This window comes from Achroia grisella, unplaced genomic scaffold, assembly GCF_030625045.1.
Source record: "Achroia grisella isolate CSIRO2021 unplaced genomic scaffold, CSIRO_AGI_Agris_v1 utg2946, whole genome shotgun sequence".
Lineage (NCBI taxonomy): Eukaryota > Metazoa > Arthropoda > Insecta > Lepidoptera > Pyralidae > Achroia > Achroia grisella.
Window position 1 is genome coordinate 505,983 of NW_026712782.1, and position 22,653 is coordinate 528,635.

General features: G+C 32.3%; 2 protein-coding genes across 13 annotated transcripts in view; both read left to right on the forward strand.

The window, feature by feature from the left end:
* Positions 1-753: 753 nt before the first annotated feature.
* Positions 754-4,267, forward strand: LOC131843280 (mortality factor 4-like protein 1). Its single transcript, XM_059191915.1, has 6 exons — positions 754-781; positions 877-994; positions 1,763-1,875; positions 2,337-2,411; positions 3,403-3,493; positions 3,631-4,267. Exons 1-6 carry the CDS (start codon positions 754-756, stop codon positions 4,202-4,204), a joined length of 999 nt encoding a protein of 332 aa, XP_059047898.1. The 3' UTR covers positions 4,205-4,267.
* Positions 4,268-11,421: 7,154 nt separating this feature from the next.
* LOC131843250 (tropomyosin-2) overlaps positions 11,422-22,653 on the forward strand; it is a 35,552-nt gene continuing 24,320 nt past the window's right edge. For 6 of the 12 annotated variants that reach the window (XM_059191863.1, XM_059191864.1, XM_059191865.1 and 3 more), the window contains exons 1-3: positions 11,422-11,526; positions 16,708-16,859; positions 18,293-18,418. In XM_059191863.1, the coding sequence (XP_059047846.1) occupies positions 16,746-16,859; positions 18,293-18,418 (240 nt within the window). In that variant the 5' untranslated portion in view covers positions 11,422-11,526; positions 16,708-16,745. Of the gene's footprint in view, positions 11,527-16,707; positions 16,860-18,292; positions 18,419-20,405; positions 21,246-22,653 lie in introns of those variants that run through there. The other 6 variants (XM_059191862.1, XM_059191874.1, XM_059191857.1 and 3 more) reach the window with 4 other exon arrangements.

Here is a 22,653-nt window from a genome sequence, read left to right on the forward strand (position 1 = left end):
AGCGACTTGTTATGAACTGTTTTTATACATGACCATAATTATTTAATATGTATAAGGTAAGCGAATACGATAAAAATGCAAATAATAGTGAAGTTCTCTCAGTTCTCTGTCTAAGCCAGGAAGTAAAGGAAATAGTCTAATCCTATACAGCCGTAAAGTTTAGCGTCAGACGTTGGTTGACAGTTCTATCAGCCTGTACTGTCACTAATGTCAGTTATGAAAATCAAATACATAGATCTGTTCATGACACGAAAGCACAGAATAAACCGTACAATATTTTTCTCTCCTGTGTTGCCAGAACTCCATATTTACAGGAGTTATTTCATAAATTTTTTAAATTTTGTAAACCCATTATAAAGAAATTGTGCATTATGGCGGTTTTTATGATGATCGGGATAAGAACATTTTGAGCTAATATGTGAAACAAAGAAATTAAAGTTTCGATATTTTTTGCAGAACACATTACTTTGTACTACACATGCGGATTAGAAGAACAATAACATGTCTTAGGACATCTGCTCATCTTTCTTATGGTCACGCTGTGTTTGGTATGCTAGTGGTACTAGAACAGACTTTTGGGATATTTAAATACAAAAATGTACTTTGGACAAAATTTGGGGAGAAAGAAAACTGTCACTTGGCTACACTAACGTAGTCTCTATTTTCATATTTCTTATTGTAATCTGTGCTGTCCCTCCATCGATGTATTAATTATTTATCATTTTGTTTTGTATCAATATCTAAATAAAAATAATGCCGCCGAAATTAAAGTTTGCTGAAGGTAAATTGTTATTATTATGCAATTATTTATGGGAAGGAATTTCACGTATGAAATTGTAACACTTGTGTAATAAATTATATTAAATCTGTTTACAGGTGAAAAAGTTCTATGCTTCCATGGGCCGTTGATTTATGAGGCAAAATGTCTCAAAAGTTCTGTAACTAAGGATGACCACGTTAGATACCTGATACATTACGCAGGATGGAATAAGAAGTGAGTTTATCGAGATTTTCTAAGCATAATAAACATTTTTTGAGTTAATCCATACAAACACACAATAAATTCAATCTTATTTAAATCTCAAATTCAGGTGTTCATGTAGGACCTTTCGGCGTCTTATGCACGACTTATATTTTATCATTATCCCTATTATCCAGATTGGTTAGCTAGTAATATTAGTGTACATGAGTAATTGAGTAGCTAACATTCTTATCTTTATCGTGTTAAATTCCTGGTGAATTTATCACGATGGGTTAATAATTAGCGCAAAAAAAACAAAAAAAAAAACATTCTTATCTTTATCATAATTATTATATGAGGTATACCACTGGAACCTAATGTAAAGACCACTTTATTTATTATACTTAAGTCATAGGTCAGTCAATAATGAATATACATACAAGCTTATAAGCTATACATATGTCAGTCAATAATGAACATACATATAAGCTTTAATGTGTCATGTTAACTTATTAACATGACACATTAAGCTTTTTGTAGATGATATTTAATATTGTAATCTTGTCGTTATAAAACAACTATACTTTGTAAGTTTTTGCAGTAAAATTAATTTCTTGGAATTTATTCAAAATTGCTTCTGTAAAATATAGTCAGACTTAGTAAATGAATATGTTTTAGTTATTTCTTATTACATTCATAATGCTATGATATGTGGAAAATAATCATGCTAAGATTATAGTCCTCTTGTCATAGTACAATAAAATGATTTGTTGTTATAAGTATTTGTTTGAATCCTTTCAGTTGGGATGAGTGGGTGCCTGAGAGTCGAGTTCTAAAGTACAATGAAGCTAATGTGCAGCGACAGAAGAAAGTGCAAAGGGCACACTCTGCACAGCCTGTTAAAACCAAGAAAAGTAAGTTTAGTTTAATTTTTAATTATTAGTACATCCACAAGAGTCAAAATCTATTTTGACATAACCCTTTATGTCTGGGGGAAGGGGATTGTTAACCCCATTGCTAGCAATGGGGTTATGTCGCATGGAGGTCGACCTGACATGGTATCAGGTCAACCTCCATGTGGTTCCCCTTGGAAACCATAGTGTTAAATTCCTGGCGAATTTGTCACGATGGGCTAACTGACCTGACCTCAAGCTCATCTTATCATCATCCACTGGTGCCCCGCCAGCATAAACCGTTAGCGCAGCCGGGTGCACTACAATTTTTTTTTGAGGGTTGATAATGGAACCTTTATCAACCTTAAAAAAAACCCTTTATGTCTTCTTGCTGCACTGTTTTGCCATTCATGTTATGGTCTGTAGTATGAAAATAATTTCATGACAATTTTAATTCTGATAATATAATATTCTTTTTTCAGCACCTGCTAAAGGGAGAAAGTCAGAGGCAAGCTCAACACCAGCCCGAGAAGAGTCCAGGGCCTCCACACCTGCTGGTAAAACTATTAATCCTTTATGATATTTTTATACTTTGCATACATAATATAATAGTCATGGTTGTAGAATACTCTTTAAGATTATTAGCATTAATAAGAAAAAATTACTTCAATTTGTTATTAACACATATATAACACTGTTCCTGTGTTTAAAAATAAATGACTTTGGACAAACATGTACTTATGGTTAAAGTTGTATGATATTATGCAATTAAAGCAGTCCTTAGGCTGCTGTCTGTTGAAAAAAGAACAAATATATAATTGTCGAAATGTCTTACATCTGTTACATATCTAATTTGTATCATTATTTTGAATATGTGACATCATTGTTGTTGTTCATCTCAATGATATTAAAGTCACTATGTACAAATGTTAGTATGTGCACTGAATTTGCATCAATGCAACAAATATTATTTGCTGCATTGAAGCAAAATTATGATTAGCAAAATGAATATCAACAAAACTAAAAGAAAAAGACAGTAATGAGGATATATTTTTTAAGATAAATAAATGGTTCTAGTCATAAACTTGTCATTTAAAAACCAACTTATTTATATAGAAACTAAATTATTAAATGATAATATATTAGTGTTTTTAAATATGATCTTGGGATCACATTACAACATTGGGATGGTAAGAGTAAAAGATGAAATTATGATGTATGAAGTTATTGCAGATGAGATAGATGGGAGACATTGTCAATTATTAATGTCAATAGTGGACATAACTCTTGATATGCCTATACTTTACTGTATATTTATTAATTGATTCAACACACAGTTATTGTGACTGCTAAAGAACAAATGGCCTTTTGGATGAAATTGTAAAAACGTCATATAATTTAATATTTCATGACCATCTAGATAGATCTAGTGACAAATGCCAGTTAAATATGTATTTTATTATTTATTTGATCTGACTAATTATAATTATGTCTGTCTCATGTCTTAAGTTCTATCTACGCACTTAATGTTGTAATTGATGTTTTTAGGTAAAGAAGCAGATAGTACGCCTGCACCGGCAAAAACTGCAAAGACTCAGAGCAAAGACACGCCAGCTGATTCGGGATCCGATCAACCTAAGTAAGATGATATTTTTATATATATTATACATATTGGTAGTACTTTTTTATATATGAAGTATTATTCTATGTAATGCTTTTAGATATATCCTCCTATGTAGTATAAGAATGTCAGTAAAATTTTATTCTTATTTTCAGGAAAAAACGCGGTCGGCTAGATTTGTCAATAGAGTCGGAAGAACAATACCTAGCAAAGGTAGAAGTTAAAATTAAAATCCCAGAGGAATTGAAAGTATGGTTGGTGGACGACTGGGATGTGATAACGAGACAACAGAAACTCGCCATGCTACCAGCTAAATTGACGGTGGAACAAATTGTAGATAATTATTTAGCATTCAAAAAATCAAGCAAGTCACATAATCAAGCAAAGGAGTCGGTCCTAGTGGACATTACAGAGGGCATAAAAGAGTATTTCAATGCCACATTAGGGTCACAACTGCTGTATAAGTTTGAGAGACCACAGTATAGCGAAATTTTGCAAGACTACCCAGATAAGCCAATGTCTCAAATATATGGTTCAATACATTTATTAAGATTGTTTGCCAAAATGGGCCCAATGTTAGCATACACAGCACTCGATGAGAGATCACTACAGCATGTGTTATCACACATACAAGATTTTCTTAAATATATGGTGACTAATAGATCCACCTTATTCAACCTGCAAGATTATGGGAATGCTACCCCTGAATATCATAGAAAAGTACAATAGAATAAGGTTTTAGGTTTAGGTTTAATTAATTGACTAATTATTGAATAAACATGACTATTACTATGTCTGATTTTTATTTAAATATAAACCTATTATGAAAAGAATAAAACCTTACACAAAGAGGTATAAACACGCTAATATCCGCACTGTTACGTCTTGAAACGCGTACTATTGAGATGGGTGATATGGTTTGTGCTATTAGCAGTAGCTGTGCAAATATTTAGGTACTGATTCGCAGATATACCTTTACCTGGAAATTTACGAAATACGCCTAATTGTCAATCTTCATTCGATTCGAGTTTAAAACTCTTTAAATCGCTCAATTATTTACTTTTTGTTAATGTGCTTTTATAACTATTAAAAACTTATTACCACCTATTTTTTTAAATATATTGAATATGTAGGATTGTAACAATTTCTGTAAAAAATCTACTGGAATGACAGTTAAAAACAGAGACAAAAATGCAATCAAAACGAAAATATATCATATGGTGTATTGGAATATGTTAGTTTAAACTCATCTATAAATAAATCTTTAATAATATAGGCACTTAAATGACAAACAGCAATGAATATAATCCATGTTTATTTCCATCGAAATTGAGTTCTGTTGCAGGTTCGTGCGGATAAAACTGCTGAATAAATTAGTTCCTTCATATCGGATACATTACTAGATGGATGAATAATTGTGTAATTGTAGTCCATAAATATTACTGAACTAGTAGCTTCAAGCTTGGTTGCGCTATTATTATATTATTATATTACCAAGGTATATCTATTTGTCTCTGACTCATACCTACATTATGCGGTACAAACACGACCGCTCCCCGTACATGGGCAATATGGTCACTGCTCAAATACGGAGAGCTCATGATTAACTGTACTCATGAAGCTGTACTGTAGTAACCAAGTAGGCAAATACTATAAATAAGCACTTACTAAAATTATTGTCATCACGCCATTGATTTCTTAATAATTATAGTCATACACTAATTTCCATAATAGAGTGATTGAATGTCACTAAATATGGAAATTACTATATACCTTGATCATGCTTAGTTAGTTATTACTAGTATTTTTTTATGGAAGGTAACGGCATGATGCACCCGCCTGCACTAACGGTTTACGCTGGCGGGGCACCAGTGGAGTATGATAAGATGAACATGACGTCAGGTCAGTTAGCTCATCGTGACAAATTCATTAACAATTTATCACGATGGTTTCCAGGGGGAACCGGGTGGAGGTTAACCTAACATGGTACATTGCTAGCAATAAGATCATTAGTCCACATTACTAACAATCCCTCCAATTACTAGTATTATTTTTAATGAAATGTTGCACCCTCCTGCGCTAACGGTGTACGCCGGCAGGGCACCAGTGGAGGATGATAAGATGAGTATGAAGGTCAGGTCTGTTAGCCCATCGTGACAAATTCACTAGGAATTTATCACGATGGTTTGCAGGGGGAACCGCGTGGAGGTCGACCTAACATGGTACATTGCTAGCAATGGGAATTACTAGTTCCCATTACTAGCAATCCCCTTCCCCCCTATTACTAGTATTTTTTTTTTGTGGATGATAATGGAATGGTGCACCCGACTGCGCTAACGGTTTACGCTGGCGGGGCACCAGTGGAGGATGATAAGATGAGCATGAGGTCAGGTCAGTTAGCCCATCGTGACTAATTCACCATGAATTAAACACGATGGTTTCCAGGGGGAACCGCGTGGAGGTCGACCTGACAAGGTATATTGCTAGCAATGGGGTTATCAATCCACATTACTAACAATCCCCTTCCCTCCCTATTACTAGTATTATGTGGATGATAATGGAATAGTGCACCCGCCTGCGCTAACGGTTTACGCTGGCGGGGCACCAGTGGAGGATGATAAGATGATCATGAGGTCAGGTCAGTTGGCCCATCGTGACAGTATTGCACACTGGCAGTATCCCACTGCTCAGCCTGCGATAAATATACCCTATGTTACACATTGAAAATGTTGCTACCTTGATAGGTGCAAGAATTTTAAAAATGAGTCTAGTATTTTTCCTGCGTTCAGTATATAAATCTAAAAGTAGGACATGTTTTTTTTATTTTTTACTTTGCTAAGCATTGGCAATTCTGTTTTATTTTAGTAACTCGTACAATACTTTCTATCTTGTTTTCTTCTCAGCATGGCGTTATTTTATAATGGATATTAATGTCTCAGATTATAAAAAAACATCAAGTTTTTTTTATAATCTGAGAGATTTTGAGGAATATAATATCCAATTCAAAATCAAAGAAGACGTTTCGGTTACAACTTCCCCGAACATACGTAATATACCCGAAATTATTAAGTTTATTTTGCAGTTGAGTAGGTACTCAGTAAAGTGCATGTAGATAAGTGTTGTGTTCACCATGACATCAACACTTGACAATGCCTCTGTCTACTCTATCTGAAATTACAGTCGCGATGTTTTTTAATAAAATACGTGTACCGTATTTTATAAAAAAACATTGCGATTCCTACGAAATCGTTTTTTCTTGTTATAGTAAGGAAATTTCCTGGAATTGTCTAATCACTTGCTGTCTACCTACGTCATACTAACCACAAACTGTTTAAATCCATAGTTGCTTTAATATTAGCAATTCAATGTTAATATATATATACCATATATAGGCCTATATGTAAATAAAAAAAAACATATTGAGCAGGAATAGATTACTGTTGATGATAAATTGAATTATCCATAAAAAAAGCTTTAGGTTTTTTAAATTCAATGGGAGTAAACATATTAGATATATATATAGGTACCAATATATATATCTTTATGTGACGAAAAATTGTTAGCAAAGTTAATTTAGTTGTTGTATACTAATATTTATGTCGTAGACATTGGTATGTTGTAACCGTTGTCTATGACCATGATTTGCGTCACTCTTCTCCCTAACCAAATCTTACAAAGCAATCTATCTCATGAATTGCCATTCTACTGCAAGCAGATGCTTGGGACACCCATCTGGGTGTGAAACTTTCATACATGTAAGATTGTAATGATTTCGTAAGACACATTTTTTACAAGGAGGTTTCCTAAATAAAGGAAGAATAGAGTTAATAATGAACAGTGCGGTGTAAATATGGAAACGTAATCAGGGTCCACTGGTGCCTTATAAGGTTGGATATTCGCAAGTTGGTGCCGAGGTCGGCGGCGCGCCGGCGCTGCCCTGATGGACTGTAGTTACAACATTACGAGTTATTGTCGAGGTCTGGCGACTGCTGACAGTTGGACCAGCTCAAAGGTGAACAGGTTAATAAAGCAGCGTAATAATAGCATATGTACGTAGTCTGTATCAACTACATTTACCACTAGATATAAAGCTGCACGTCTATCTTGGCATAACGATAGAAAATTAAATATATTGGTAGAGGACTTGAATTGGGTCAACTTTGATTCAACTAACTTCAATTAGGTGTAAAATGCTCTCAACAGGTAAAGTTTGTGAATTTGGATGGTCAGAGTATCTATGTATCTTCCTATCATAAATTAAAACGACTATATGAGTTTTATTGAAAATCCATATAGTCGTTTTAATTTATGAAAAGCCTGTCTGACTGTTTGTGTAAAATATTTGCATTCATGGTATGAAAGTGTCTATTAGTCTTGGTGTTTTCTTTGTATATTGTGTACTTACAATAAAAAAAAAAGTATTTCTATCAGTTGTTACTATCTACCTACTTAAATATATTTAGAGAATCAAACTCGAGATCTACTTAATTTAGCACTAGATGGGATTGTGTAAATGATACTGGTTTATTATTGTTGTAGAAACACTTTATTTGTAAATATAACAAATGTTTCCAATTAATATCTACCTATTATCTGATTTTTACGTTTATTTAATAATTTACTGTATTAATTACAGTCGGTTGCCTATAGACCCTGTAGTAAGATAAACGATTATAACAAGATACGCAGATTACGTATGTCGTTAGTGTGATGAAACGAAACGTTGAAAAAAGTTATTTTGGACACACGAGAATGCCGTTGCGTTGTACTGAAATAGTTCATGCGTCCACTATGCGATTCCCGGAGTTCACGACGTAATGTGGTTATCGTCTTAGATTATTCTAATTTATTATTAAGATTATTATTATTTACTACATTAGCCCGCGGTTTCTCCAGCGTTAAATTTCAATAAAAAATATAACCTATGTGTTATTCTGATGCCTATTACTGCATAGTTTCATCAAAATCCGTTTAGTTAGTTAGTTTTAGATAGTTAGTTAGTTTTTGCGTGAAAGAGTAACAAACGTCCATCCTTACAAACTTTCGTGTTTATCATCATCACTACGTAGCATAAAACAATGTCGCTGTTGCTGTCTTTATGTATGCTTAAACCTTTAAAGCTACGCAACGGATTTTGAAGCGGTTTTTTTAAATAGATAGATTGATTCAAAAGTAAGGTTTATATATATATAGTACAGGTACACCCGTGCGAAGCCGGGGAGAGTAGCTCGTACTGTTAAGTATACCACACAACACACATGGGTTCTATAGGCGCTATTCTCATTAAACCTATTGTCTATTTATAGAAATTCGACATGCTGTTGTGTTTATGTTAAATTCAAATATAGTACTGAAAATAAAATTAGAAATAAATATAATACGTAGTTAACATAGTCTTTATGATATTGAGTTGATTGAATTTACGCTAGCATTATATACACTGACATGAAATTAGGTATCAGAGAATGATTTATAAAAATACGAACACTTGCCTGAATTCACCAGGAAATAATAATTATTTTTCTAGGGAAGACCACATGGTAGGCGACTTAATATAGTAATTACTAGCAGTACTTCCAATTATTCTCATTACTAACATATTAATCCCCCAAAAAGTATGTTATGTAGATACTTACTAAAATGTTCTGAAAAGTTTAATATTGGATCCATTAGTCTATTTCAGTCGCCAAACAGCTTTCTTTGTAAGCTTACGGTTGTAGGGTATAAATTAGGTATTGATTTCTCTGCCAAACCAAGATGTCATGCTTTTATCCTACAATTTTAGAGATTAGCCATGACGTCTTGGTCTTCTGGAATGGCAACGCATGAAAGATATCAGCGGTCCCTAATTGAAATAATTAGAACCGTATCCAAAATAATATGTATTTAGGTACGTTAGAGATAAACTTGTTTGTAATTTTATTTACTTTTTTTGTACAAATGTATGGTACAACTTTATAAAGTAATAATCACGTACTATTTACTTTTGTCGGTGTTGTCACGTTACTCATGTATTTTTATATACATAAAAGTTATATTACTGTCACACAGCAGCTGATTAAATAATGAAGATATTAGTCACCATCAAGCACAAATTTGTTGCGGAATTAAAAGAAAAACGGTAATGTTTTCACGTTTAGTCCTTTGACTGCGACAAGGCAATGTTAAAATAACGACAAGGTAAACGTGATACGATAACAAAAAATATGTAGGTGAGTGCAATAATTCTTTTGGGTTGTATGGAACTTTCCCAAGATAACAATAGTTTAATTCTCACTGCAACATGTATTGCGCGGAACCTAATACGCAATATTATATTGTAATAAGTAATATAATTAAAGTAATTTTTGTTAAAAGATCCGACTTTAAATTCTGATCTGGATTGTTTAATAAAGGTAACAATTGGGTGTAACTCATTCTATTGACAAAGACACATCTAAATGCAATTTATTTTGTCAAAAATTTGCGTACTTAACGCTCGCATACAAAAAGTGGAATTTCATTCCATATTACTTATTCTTGTATATAGGTATTGCAATTATACCTTATTAGAATAAAAGTGTTAATCGCCAGCTATTTATATGAAGGGCACTATAAACATCAACCTCGTTTAATGTGACGGTCATGATATCCCTCTTGCGTTGGTATTCTGGAGGACTAAGGTGTCTTGTTTGGTTATTGTGTAATTTCAATATTGCATCTCACTCTTCAACCGAAATATATTACGTCGCAGCTGAAATAGTAGATAAAGAACTCCTTGCGACTTTGTACCAAATAAGCTCAGCACAGTACAGCTTTATCAACTGTAATATGAAAATGTATTCTGTTAAAGTTACCGTTTTTAGTTTCTTCTTTTTGTTGATAGCGTTGATGTGTTGCATCAAGGAGGCTTGACAAGCCGTTGATTAGACTGGGCAAGGCATTACAGAAGGCCTTAAAATAAATTGTAGGTTAATGTTTTGTTCGACTCATATTGGTCCAAGTGAAATGTGTTGTTTCATTGGCAGTTGAATATCTTTAAGAGGTAAATAGTACAATCAATACGATTGTAGTAATTCTATGGTTGTAGTCTTTGACAGCATATCATACATATCATGTAATCTTCTCTGCGATCCTTCATGGAAACCATGAAATGTAGCGGGACATTTTCCTGGTGACAGATCTGTTCTGAACTTTATTCTCACCCCATCATCAACGGTAGTACTAGACACTAATGTTGATATCATCGACACTGGTGTCTGGTACTACCGTTAGCGCACAAAGGCGGTTGCAACAAGTTGTTAAGTTTAATTTACCTAAAAGGAGGCGTCTTAATCAATTACCATCATATTAGTTTGATAAAAATAACACTACCCAACTAAAATTATGATGCAATGGCCATAAAAACACGAATTAAAAAATGTTGCCATTTATGTGTTTTTATAATATAGACGACTACCTTTCCAAATAGTGACTGATTTATCAGTAAATTTATGATTATAATTATTATCAATAACAAAATACCATCACATTATATACAATAAAAATTCACTTAATTTCCGCCTTGCAATTTAGTTTTAATTTACTTGCATTGTGTTCCAGTTTGAAGTGTGAAATTATGCTATTTTGCTATTCGTACATAGGCATAATACCTATATTAGTTCTTAAGACTATTAATAAGTACCATGGATGGCGCAGTGTATAGTGACGTAGTTGCATACTGCTATTCAAAACAATATTCAAGGGTTACCATTTCTATGGGGTAAACCGTCAGCTTCTTTATCATAGCCTGTTGTGTGTGGTCAGTATACAATTTCATTTTATTTCAAGTAAACTAAATTGAACCGGACTCTTTAACTTAACCTACTTAACAAACGAACAGTCATACATATGGTATGTCTGTCCCATCCTAAAGTTTATACTTCGAAGGCTTTCCCCATGAACTGGTGTGCTATATTCTTGGAGCGGGGTGCGATGACGATGGCCTCATCTCCTTTCGCGGCGGTAAGGCGACACCGAGGCAACTCGCCCGCTGAACGCCAGTCGCACCACAGCACGCGTCGACTCGACATGTAAGTACGACTTGCTCTACCAGTGCTTCAGTGTGTATCAGTGAAATTAAAAAATAAAGTGTTTTTTGTTTGAATTGTATAAGGTGCATTGATCAAAAGTCTTTTCCTTAATCGATCAATTCGGTGAGTAGGTTACAGTGCAGTGATCGCATACGTTATGTGGAATTATGTTGGAAGAAAATAGTTCTTACGACTTTGTAAATAAAGCCTTGACATTAATCGAACATTTCAGTTAATATATAAAATAATTAGCTACATAATTAATTGCTTACATCTATATTTTTTATCAACAATTAGTATAATTCTTTCTTTGTGTTATCTAAAGATTATTTTCATATATCTATACCTAAGCAAATTGGAGACCAATTACAGTTTTAGATTGCCCCTAATTTGTTTATGTATTTATTTATACAAATATTTAAGCTGTATATGTATTATTATCTCTGTACTAATTCATACGGGAGAGATGCCAGCGATTTGTAATAGATGAGTATGCCCTATTTCTATTTTTGAATAACGCGGTGCTCGGTTACGTTTTGTGCCGACCAATAGAGACGGTTCATGTCAAAGTTTTCCCGCGCTTTTGGCAGCTTGCCAGCTCATGACCAATGGCGTTAGAGCAGGAGGCGGGGGCGAGACTTGCGCATCTGAATCTTACTGTCAAAGTTAAACTATTTTTTCAGGGGATTTTAAGTTTAGAATAGACATCTAGAATGAATATAAAGTTTATTGCTCATAGTTAAGTAGAAATAAATATATTTTGACTTTTTGTCAAATTTCAGACATGCAGGAATTAAAACAGATATAATTTCATTAACAATACATTACAATTTTAAAAAGTACTCAAGTAGTTTTAATACTTAATATTTATGTACTTATAAGTAGCAATAAGCACCTTAATAAGTTAAAGTTAGTTAAAAGGAATGTCTATATTTTAAATACCGACTTTGCTTTTAACTAACAACTAAAGTTTTGCTAATTCAGTAATGAAAGGTTTCAATAAAAAAAATTATAATGAAAGTTGATACACATCAGCAAAAATGTCCTTGAAATAAATACGATGAAACTAACATCTCTTAGGTTATGACATGATCTTCTATTGTGCTCCATATTCATCGGGATGGATTAATTAGTTTTTTCAATAATATAGCTGAATTAATACTGAGACTAGTTACTACTACTTACTAGCGGCCTATTTGATTAAAAGTCTTAACCAAATCTTAGTTACAGTCATTTATTAATATTGGGTTGACCATGATTGAGAGCGATAGATATATATATATATATATAGTGTATAAAACTGTATGGTACCTTAGCACCTTAGTCCGCGTGGAATTTAACTTTTTTATTAGGTATCTGCGAGTGAAAGTTCCTTCAAAATCGGTTTCGTCGTTTCAGAAGTTAGCAAGAATATAGTTGTAATAATATATTGTAAGTAGGTCTGAGCCCGGTTAATGAAACATTCCAATCGCTTAAAACAGTGTTTGCTGTTTTATTTTAAGCGATTGGAATGGTTTTACTTGCCCAGAAATCTTGTCTGTACAAAATCTCCGTCTGGTGATCTGCTGTAGGTATAAGTGTTTTCATACTGTATATAGTTGTCTACATATAGTAAATGTATAGTATAGTTACTATACTAGTATACTTATATACAATGAGTATAGCGTATATTTTTGGTGTAGTGCCAAAAACTAAGGGAACGTTTAAAGACATTTGCTCCATATATAGGCATGCAAACAAACCAGTGAAGTTTTAGTAAATTAAAATTTCTACCATATTTTATCATTTAATATGATATCCAATAATGATATATATTTTTTATAATATCTATAAACTATATCTGTAGGTAACTCACGACTCTACAGCTGTACCCTGTGTATTCAAATATAATAAATAAAAATATATATACCCTTACTAATAAAATTTTTAGTTAATAAAACCTTGCTAGTTTCATATTAAATGTGAGAGTACGATATTATCGTACAGATGATAGGCTTATAATAAATGATGTCAGTCATAATCTGACATAATTTATTAAGACATTAAAATGTAACAAAAAAAATTGATCGAATTTAACAGTCCAATTAGTTACTCTCAATATTTTTCAATATATAAAAAATTAGACAGTGAGAGAATCATACATTCCAAATTGTAAACATTGCGTACCTACTCATAAAATATTTAGGGTTAATAAACTCTGAAATTTTAATGAAATCAACATAATTAGTGAATACGACGACGTATACGCATAATAAAATAAAAATATTATTTATTTTTATGCCAGACTCGGAGGATGTAGTCGCGTGACTCGCCAAGTCGCGAATAAGCACTTCATTGGAATCCTGTCCGATGACCATAACTCTTCAGGTTATCGCATTTGCTGATTCAATATAATACAATGGAATGCCTATATTTTGAATCACTCGTGGCTTGTTATTGTATTTACCTAAAGCCGAGAAAGGCAGAATAAGTGCTCGCGTAAAAAGAAATAATAAGATGATTTTGTACTTACATCAAATTTTTTACTAGACTTACATAAACATAAGCGTGTAAATATTTTACGCAATTCAAAAGATTATAGAAATGGATTTGGGTATAAATCAGCTAACCAAATTGGTTTAAAAACACAATTGTATCCATAACTTACAATTGTTTTTTTATTAGCGTTTCATAGAGCGATAATTATTTATAATTGTAATTTATAAATAATTATTTTATTTTACTCAAGTCTTTTCTCTATCGTCTATAAAATGAAGTTGTCTTGTTTTCTTTATGACTTGTAAAACATGATACGCATTTAAATTTTATCAATAAGCAACAATTATACCTTATATATAAGATATTGTATTCACTTTATAGAAAATTCAATAAAAGAGATATCCATTTAACTGTTTATACGTGATATACAAATTAGGCATTCGCTAAAACTAAATCGATTCTCAATAAACTTCTTCAATAGGCTTCTTAATTCGACAGTATTTTTATGTATATGTCCCACAATACGTATCCTCACAATAATTTAATAGGATCATTTTGCTCATGATACAGGTTTTTTCTGTATTGTTTACATATTAATTTTGTAACAATTGAACTTAGGCATTGATTTCTTTAGGCATCAAAATAAAAAACTATTCGTAATAATTCTTTTTTATAATCAATAACGTACATTTCTCTCCGATCTTATTGAAAGATTAATGTGCAAAAAAATTATCCACTTGCTTCTTGATTCTGAAGAGGATTGATGAACATATTATTAAATTGTACGTGATGTCTAAATGAACGAGCTCTACAAGCGAACGGCAGGTAATTGTATGGGAGTAGCCATTACAAATGTAAAACATTATTACTGTTGTTTACTAGTCAGTAGACCACACGAGGTTAGGTTTTTAACATTTAAATTGTCCCTTATAGGAGGTATATGGTGTAGGTTTGGTTTTAGCACCAATTCCGTATGCACCATAGATTCAGGTTAGAACCTAGTATGCATAGATAATATATGGGCAAGTACTTCAAAATTTAACTGTTCATGAAATTCCATTCGGTTTGCTTTATCGTGTGATTGGAATTTTGATCAAATTTATAAAGAAAAGCTTTGTTTTTTCGCTCATTTAATAAGAGAAAGTTCCCTATTAGTTAGCCTGTTTTTTGTTCGATAATATGTAGGTACCTACAGCGATATTGTATCCAATTGTGCGAATATTTTGAAGACTCTTTTTATATTTATTAGAATATATACCTATATGTATAATATAAGTAATATTGCAACATTCGGTTTAATAAAACAACTTATAGTTAGGCTAGTTTATAAAATTGCCGTGAAGTATTACGAGTATAATGTAGAGACACGATTCCAACTACTTTACAAAACTAAACATTTTTCGACCAATGAGGTTATTAACCCATACCCATGTAATTGTTAATAATAACAATTTATTTATTTGCTTGCTAAATGGTACAGCTTTGGATGTCACTGAATGTATAAAAGTAGGTACATGACATACCCCGTAGATGTATACAAGTATTGACGATGAGATCATAATTAATTCAAAATATTATGTCACATGTAATATTTATTTCCATTAAAATATTATAAGTACTAGATACGGTAAGTCAAAATATTGTAAAAAGTCAATCTTGGCTAGCTTTTTATTTTAGTATATAGGCAAGTAGTTTAATTTAGTTCCGACTTTTTTTTAAATAGCAATTTACGTCATATTTAACAATGGAACTGCAAAATGGTTTTAAGTTTACTATCATGAATAACTATTATGGTATTTACATTATTTTTCTTTGTATGTAAATTATGATACGAAACATCATTGTATTTTAAACTAAAAGGAAATACGTACTAAATAAGTTACTATACTAAGCTCACTTAGAAACATGTAAGTTACGCCACGACTGGAACCCAGAAATTCTCCCGCATGCAAGATCAATGCACCTTGACTTCTATAAATAGCGGACATCGTAAGATATTTCAAACATTTCACTTTTTTGAATGACGACATCTACAAACTAAGATTAAGTCGGAGTATTAGAAGTTTGTAATTTGTAAATTATATCAATTTATACCTACTTACATCATACAAATTATTGAGATATATATATATATATTTGTTTTATCTTAATTTTGGTTATCCATAAAAAATGTTAACAAGAATCAGAAATTGCAACTAATACACTGGTAAACACATTCATCAATTCCTTTTTATAAGAGTTGGCACTGCTCCTTATGAGGTTTGAACCATAATTGAATCTATATAACAATCTGTAATTATTCTAAAATACATATAAAAATACTTATTTACAGTTTCCCCACAAAAAAAAAATACGAATTAATTGAGGCCAGGTGCATATGCATAATTTATCAATGCAAACAATATGTTTTTTTTTCAAGAAAACATAGGTATTATTACGTACATACGTAGAGTCATAAAATAATTAATTCGGGTAATTTTGGAAGTGGTGGTAACTCAAAAATACATAACAGAATTTAAAAATTCATACGCCACATTATGAACCAATAAAATGTATATCAAAACACATATTTTGTAAGCCGAAATAATACATTTTTAATTATAAAATAGATATTTTATTATCTTCAGAAATGTTGTATAGTATATTTTTGTTATATTCTAGATAAAAAAAAATTAAAATATTAATTTTGGAATTTCGTTACAGCTTTTCATTAGCGGAGTAGTAACAAAAAAACCGCCAAAATGGACGCGATCAAGAAGAAGATGCAGGCGATGAAGCTGGAGAAGGACAACGCCCTTGACCGCGCCGCTATGTGCGAGCAGCAGGCCAAGGACGCCAACCTTCGTGCTGAGAAGGTATATGATTATAAATTATTCGATTAGATAGTCATAGTCAATTATGAATGATCACATATGTATATCGATGTATAGGATGAGAATACAATGCAAGTTTCAGGCTTACAAGTGATTTACATGATCATACTGATTTTAACGAAGAAAGATTCCTCGTTCAAGTTCTTCAATGTTAGATTTGTAAATCTCATCATCATCACAAGTTATTAATCTACATGATGATAATGAGAAATATGTTAAGGATATATTTTTGTTTTATATTAAATAATTCTCTGTTAAACAATTTTTTATAGTAATTAATGTAATCTACTCGTAGGTACCACTTAATTATTTTTCTATTGTAGATATGTTTTAGTCTAAATCTACCTTATTATTATTATGGACTATTTTACAAGGAACTGAATCATCGATTTACAGTAGGTACTCTTAATCCCACACTTGAGTTATGCATATTGTTAAATATCTCGTACTTTATAAATCGCTATTGGTATCATTGTTTAAGTAAAAGGTATGCACCTGTTATTTTATACAACAATTATTTTCACAACAACCTCATTGTCGTTTAATAACATCTGTGGCAAGGTTACATTTACCATTCCTCATCAGAACAAAACTGTCTTGACTTATCTCTATATTACTGTTTAGTAGTTTAAATGTGCAAACAGATAAACTGAGGTCAAAATCAATGGACAAGTACGTGCACTTTATAATTTCCATTGAAGTCCTATCTATAGATGTCGAATTGTTATTGAATCGAGATATTGCATATGCATTTAATACATATATGTAGATACCTGCCTATGTACCAGTAGGTATATACCTAAAGTGATCCAAGAAATAATGAGATAAATTAATTTACACATACCTATTTTTTTGTCACATAAAAGTGAAAAGTTACTTAAATTGGTTTAAACTAGTTAATAAATTAGTAAAAAACAAATAATATTTTTATACCATTAATTTTATAATTTATTTTTAAATTAAATTGGTATGGTCAATTTAATAATAATAAAAATATTGTTTCAACGTTTGAAGTACAGTCGGAGTTCCCATTTCTATGTCAATTAAGAGAATATAGTTAAAGTTGTATTTCAAATAAGAATAGAAAGGCAAAACAGACCTTAGCTTGAAGACTCATCATTGCTTTGCGTTCATCCCATTATTTGGGGTTCGTCGAAGTATGTTTCCCTCTTGTACTGATTCCTATTGGCCGTCATAACTGAGCTAAGCTTCTTTATGAATATCACCCTTTACATTCATCCGCATTAATATTAAATACTTTCTTTAAGACATGGTCCTTGGTTCCTAGCGGCTCCTCCACATGTCATGCCCATACCAAAACTAAAACATTGGAGATCTAAGTATTTAAAAAGAAAGTCAATTTCAACTTTTAGCAATATATTTTTTGCAATGCTTATATTTTTGTATTCTTCAAGGCTGAAGAGGAAGCCAGACAGCTCCAGAAGAAGATCCAGACCATTGAGAATGATCTCGACCAGACACAAGAGTCCCTGATGCAGGTCAACGGCAAACTGGAAGAAAAGGAGAAGGCTCTTCAGAATGTGAGTACATAGTGCTTACTTATAATGATTATATTATTTATATTAAGTACGTACGTAGGTAGATCTTGTATGACCTGAATTCATAAGGAAAAGCGTTAAGATCAACTCAATACATTTTTATGGCCTTATAAAATGTAAGGACCTTATAAGAGCAGTAAATAAAAAAGTACTTTTCTTTAATAAAAAATATTACTATCTTGGAGTTAACGTTCATCTCACAACTTGCGACTTCGTTTTCCTTTTTTCAGATATAACATAGCTAATGTGTAAGTTGTCGTCATACAATCTACATATCAAATTTCATTAAAATCCGATCTATCATTTCAATCGAACACACTTTCGCATTTATAATTAATTATAAACGTGAACTGTTTACTCCGTTTATTATATATATTATATATACGTTTATTTACGTATACTGTTATACCTATACAAGAGTAAGAATTATTATACGATAATAAAGAGTTATAATTTTTATCCTTTAATAGACCATTAAGTATTTTGAATTAAAAGCAGCTTAATTTTGTGATGTTCAATATTTTAAGGAGTACAGCAAGAGAGTTTCTTATCATTCTCTACTGAGACTAGAGACTACGGTAAATGTGATGATATTATAAAAAAAATACTATTCAAAATAGCATATAATAGGATTATTTAAATGAAGATTATTTCTATTCTATTGTATTTTTATGGATCGCCATTACTAATTAACATATAAATGTTGGATAGGAGTTGAAAGTATCATAAGCTGGTTTGGTATTTTTATGTTGGATATCAATTGATATTTTTAAGTTTAACTTTTACTCTTTTATTATTACTGTACATATCAAAAGTTTCATTGTCATTATGATCTTCCAATTCTTCCAATTCATGCTTGTTGACGTCAAGTCATTTCACCGATGATGCTTTGTTGTGAATTTATTTTTAATTATTTTAAGTTTAATGATCACATGCCGACTAAAGGTTTATAACAATGGGGGTGTAGACACAAATCAAATCATATTTTGTGTGTTTAGATTTAAAGTTCCTTAACAATATTATTCAATATGGATATTAAAAAACTTGCATTTGATTCGCTTATAGCAATGTATATCCTAAATAGATGGGACTGATTTCAATATATCTTTGTTATGTACGGTGGAAACTCGATCTGTTAAATAGATATAGGTAATTATACTTCTAGAAAAAACGTTTTTTTTTCTTATCCTAACAATAATTTATATCTACGTTGTTTAATGTAATTTACCGCATTTCAACAGAGTTCTTTTAGAGAGTTTCATATTTATTGTAATTATTCTTTTTTATCATTTCAACCATCAATTAACATTAATATTTCTGGGACTAGCTTGTTCAACCAAACCAACTCTTCAGCCTTAAAATATTAGTGTAGATTACATCGAATCTATCCTTAGACATAAATTTGACTTACTATAGGTATATAAGTAAGTAGGTAAATGTCCTGTAATCCGTATAGAAATAAACTATACTTACTATGACGTTACGAATACATACCTACGTCAAATATTTTAAGGAACAAGTAATAAACGTAAACACGTCAGTCACATTCTTGAATATTCGTTTTACGTCATACTATGACGACAATTTTTGTGAAGAGAATTACTGAGAGCGGACACACATACGTATGAAAATGCATTAATTCTGTGGCAAGTAGGTATAATGGATTCTTGCGCTCAGGGGGGCTGCGATGTTTAGTTTGCGCCGCTGTGCTATTTTCGACGCTCGACACCTAATATGGGCTCGATGCCCGGTGTTTCAGTAAAAATAGACGGAGTATTCGCCCGCTCGCGTTAGTAGTTTACGCTTTACATACGATTCCATTTGACTGAAGCCATTCTATTATTAAACGATCTGTCAATAAGTTAATATAATAAATCAATACATTTATTTTTTATTACAAAGGAATGTTTTTTAAGATAATTTTAATTAAAACTGATTTAAATTATTTCGATCAAAATTATTTGTAGAACTCAAATATGAAATAACGCACCAAAGTTCAAAAAGTTTTGAATTATCCGCGTTATTAGCATTAAACTAATTGGTTAGAGTGTTGTCGGTAAAACAGTTCGATGAAAACAAAACATGGCAGACGTAAGGTGCTGCGATAGCAGCGCCCTCCTGTTGTTTTTACAAAGCGACAGTCAGTCAACATGGCGGCCGCCGCTGCGCGGCCGGACCGACCGCGCCGCAAGTAGTAATGTCCGCGCCCGCGCCCCACGCCCACGGGCGCACCCCCGTGCGGCGCAGGGGGCATCAACACCACCCGCGACTGAGGGGCGAACGCGTTCCCGCCCCCAGCACCACACCAAACACTGATCCGTCCAAACAAGTGACCTCAGACAATCGAACAAACGATGTTGTGCCTTGTGTCAATAGTGTTAGTGAATCTCGAGAAGTGACAAGGACGAATAGTGACGATGCACTTTCGAATCGAAATACAGAGGACTATGTAAATATCGATGATGAAATTGATTTTGATGATATTAGAATAACGGGAACGGAATCACGCGGAAGTTCAGATGATGATTTCTCGTTTAGAGAAGAACGGTCCGCTGGAGATGGAGCCGAGGCAGCTCCAGTGGCTTCTGATATTTCCGATGAAGATCCCGAAACAGTAGAGCTTGCAAAGTTACGATGCACTAGTGAGTGTACAGAGGTTTTAGCTGAAAGAGAAAGCAGAAGGAGGAGAAGATGTGCAGATTATCCTGGCCTGGCGTTTGGCAGTTCAATTTTCTCTTCGGATACAATGATGAAATTTTCTATAATTAAGAATGAGTTGCAGAATATCAAGAACACTGCATTAAAAAGGGTAATGTCCTATATTATTTGAATGATCTTTTAAACGTGCGAGCCTGGCGTTCTACGAGCGTGGGCTAAATGCGCACAGAACTATTTTTAACACGTTTAGGTTGGGATGATGTGTGTTGTTGGGTCATAGAAAGGGGCAGAAAAAAGGCACATTTCAGTCACCGTGATCAGCTGAGCCATTGTCATTTTAGTTTGACATGTTTACTTGCATGATTGCATTCCTTGTCACTAGATGTCGTTGCGATCGGTAACCTCACGTGGACACTATAGCCTTAATAGATTTTTTGGTTCTATGAAACAAAATTATTTATAATTCCATTACATAGTACTTTCATTTACTTAGTAAAGTAGTTTTGTTGACTTGCACATTTACAAATATCGTTAACTAGATATTATTATCAGCGAGCAAATCAATAGTAGTAGTTCTGATAAGACTAGCCATGTAAATCTAGGTCACTGTACCTACTGATGATATATTTACATTCTAAGTAAATGTTTGCAAAATTCTATTCATTAGTATGGGTGTTTGCATTCGATACGTAAGTTTGAAGTTACCCAAAAACTTTCTAAATTGTTCATTAGGTATGTAAATAGTAAGTACGTAGGTACTATATTAGAGCAATTGAAAGTGAACATGAGCACATTATAACGATTGCGTGCGTTGGTACAGCAACATTTACCAAACAATGTTAAAATAAAGAATTAGAGATTATTCAGTAATTCGAAACGTTTGATAAGAATAGGTGTATATATTTGTTTTACATGTTATACTATAAATATTAGACCAATTGCCTCGGAAAGTAAAGATTACCCAACTATAATTCAGCAATTTACAATTACAACGCTGCACTTATGAATTGAATTCCATGCATGCACACTTTCATGTCCTAGTTTAATAATCAATCGACGTGTTACATAAATTACATTTACAATAAAGAATATACCTATATGTTATAATTTGTATAATACATTCACGTATGTAGGTACATAAATATGCATTCCTTTGCATTTCCGTATCAGAAACGGTAATTATTATACGAAATTCTTATTCTTCTTATTATACGAAATTTAATGCATACGTTCTAAATAAGATCATATTTATTCAATATCATTAAGTAAATACCATTTGGCTATAAACTGTTCTTTTAATTATTTATATTTTGTAGCTACTTACAAGAAAGAAAATCCTTCGCCCTTCGCGTCTAGTAAAATCTATTCATCGTCTATAAAAAAATTCTAACCTTGTTGTTGAGAGATATGATAAAACTTTATTTTTTCAGTACAAATTAGAAGTTGTCTACTATATATGTAGTAGGTATATTATACTTAATAAGGAGGAGGTTGCCGACACTTAACGAAAATTTTATACACAAATGTATTATTCTTATAAGCGTTTTCTCGCAATTTCA

Excerpts from the sequence above, each read along its gene's own strand:
- LOC131843280 (XM_059191915.1), top strand. The coding sequence starts at position 754 with ATGCCGCCGAAATTAAAGTTTGCTGAAG. Across the intron at positions 782-876 it reads GAAATTAAAGTTTGCTGAAG|GTGAAAAAGTTCTATGCTTC; the intron begins GTAAATTGTTAT and ends ATCTGTTTACAG. Across the intron at positions 2,412-3,402 it reads CAGGGCCTCCACACCTGCTG|GTAAAGAAGCAGATAGTACG; the intron begins GTAAAACTATTA and ends TGATGTTTTTAG.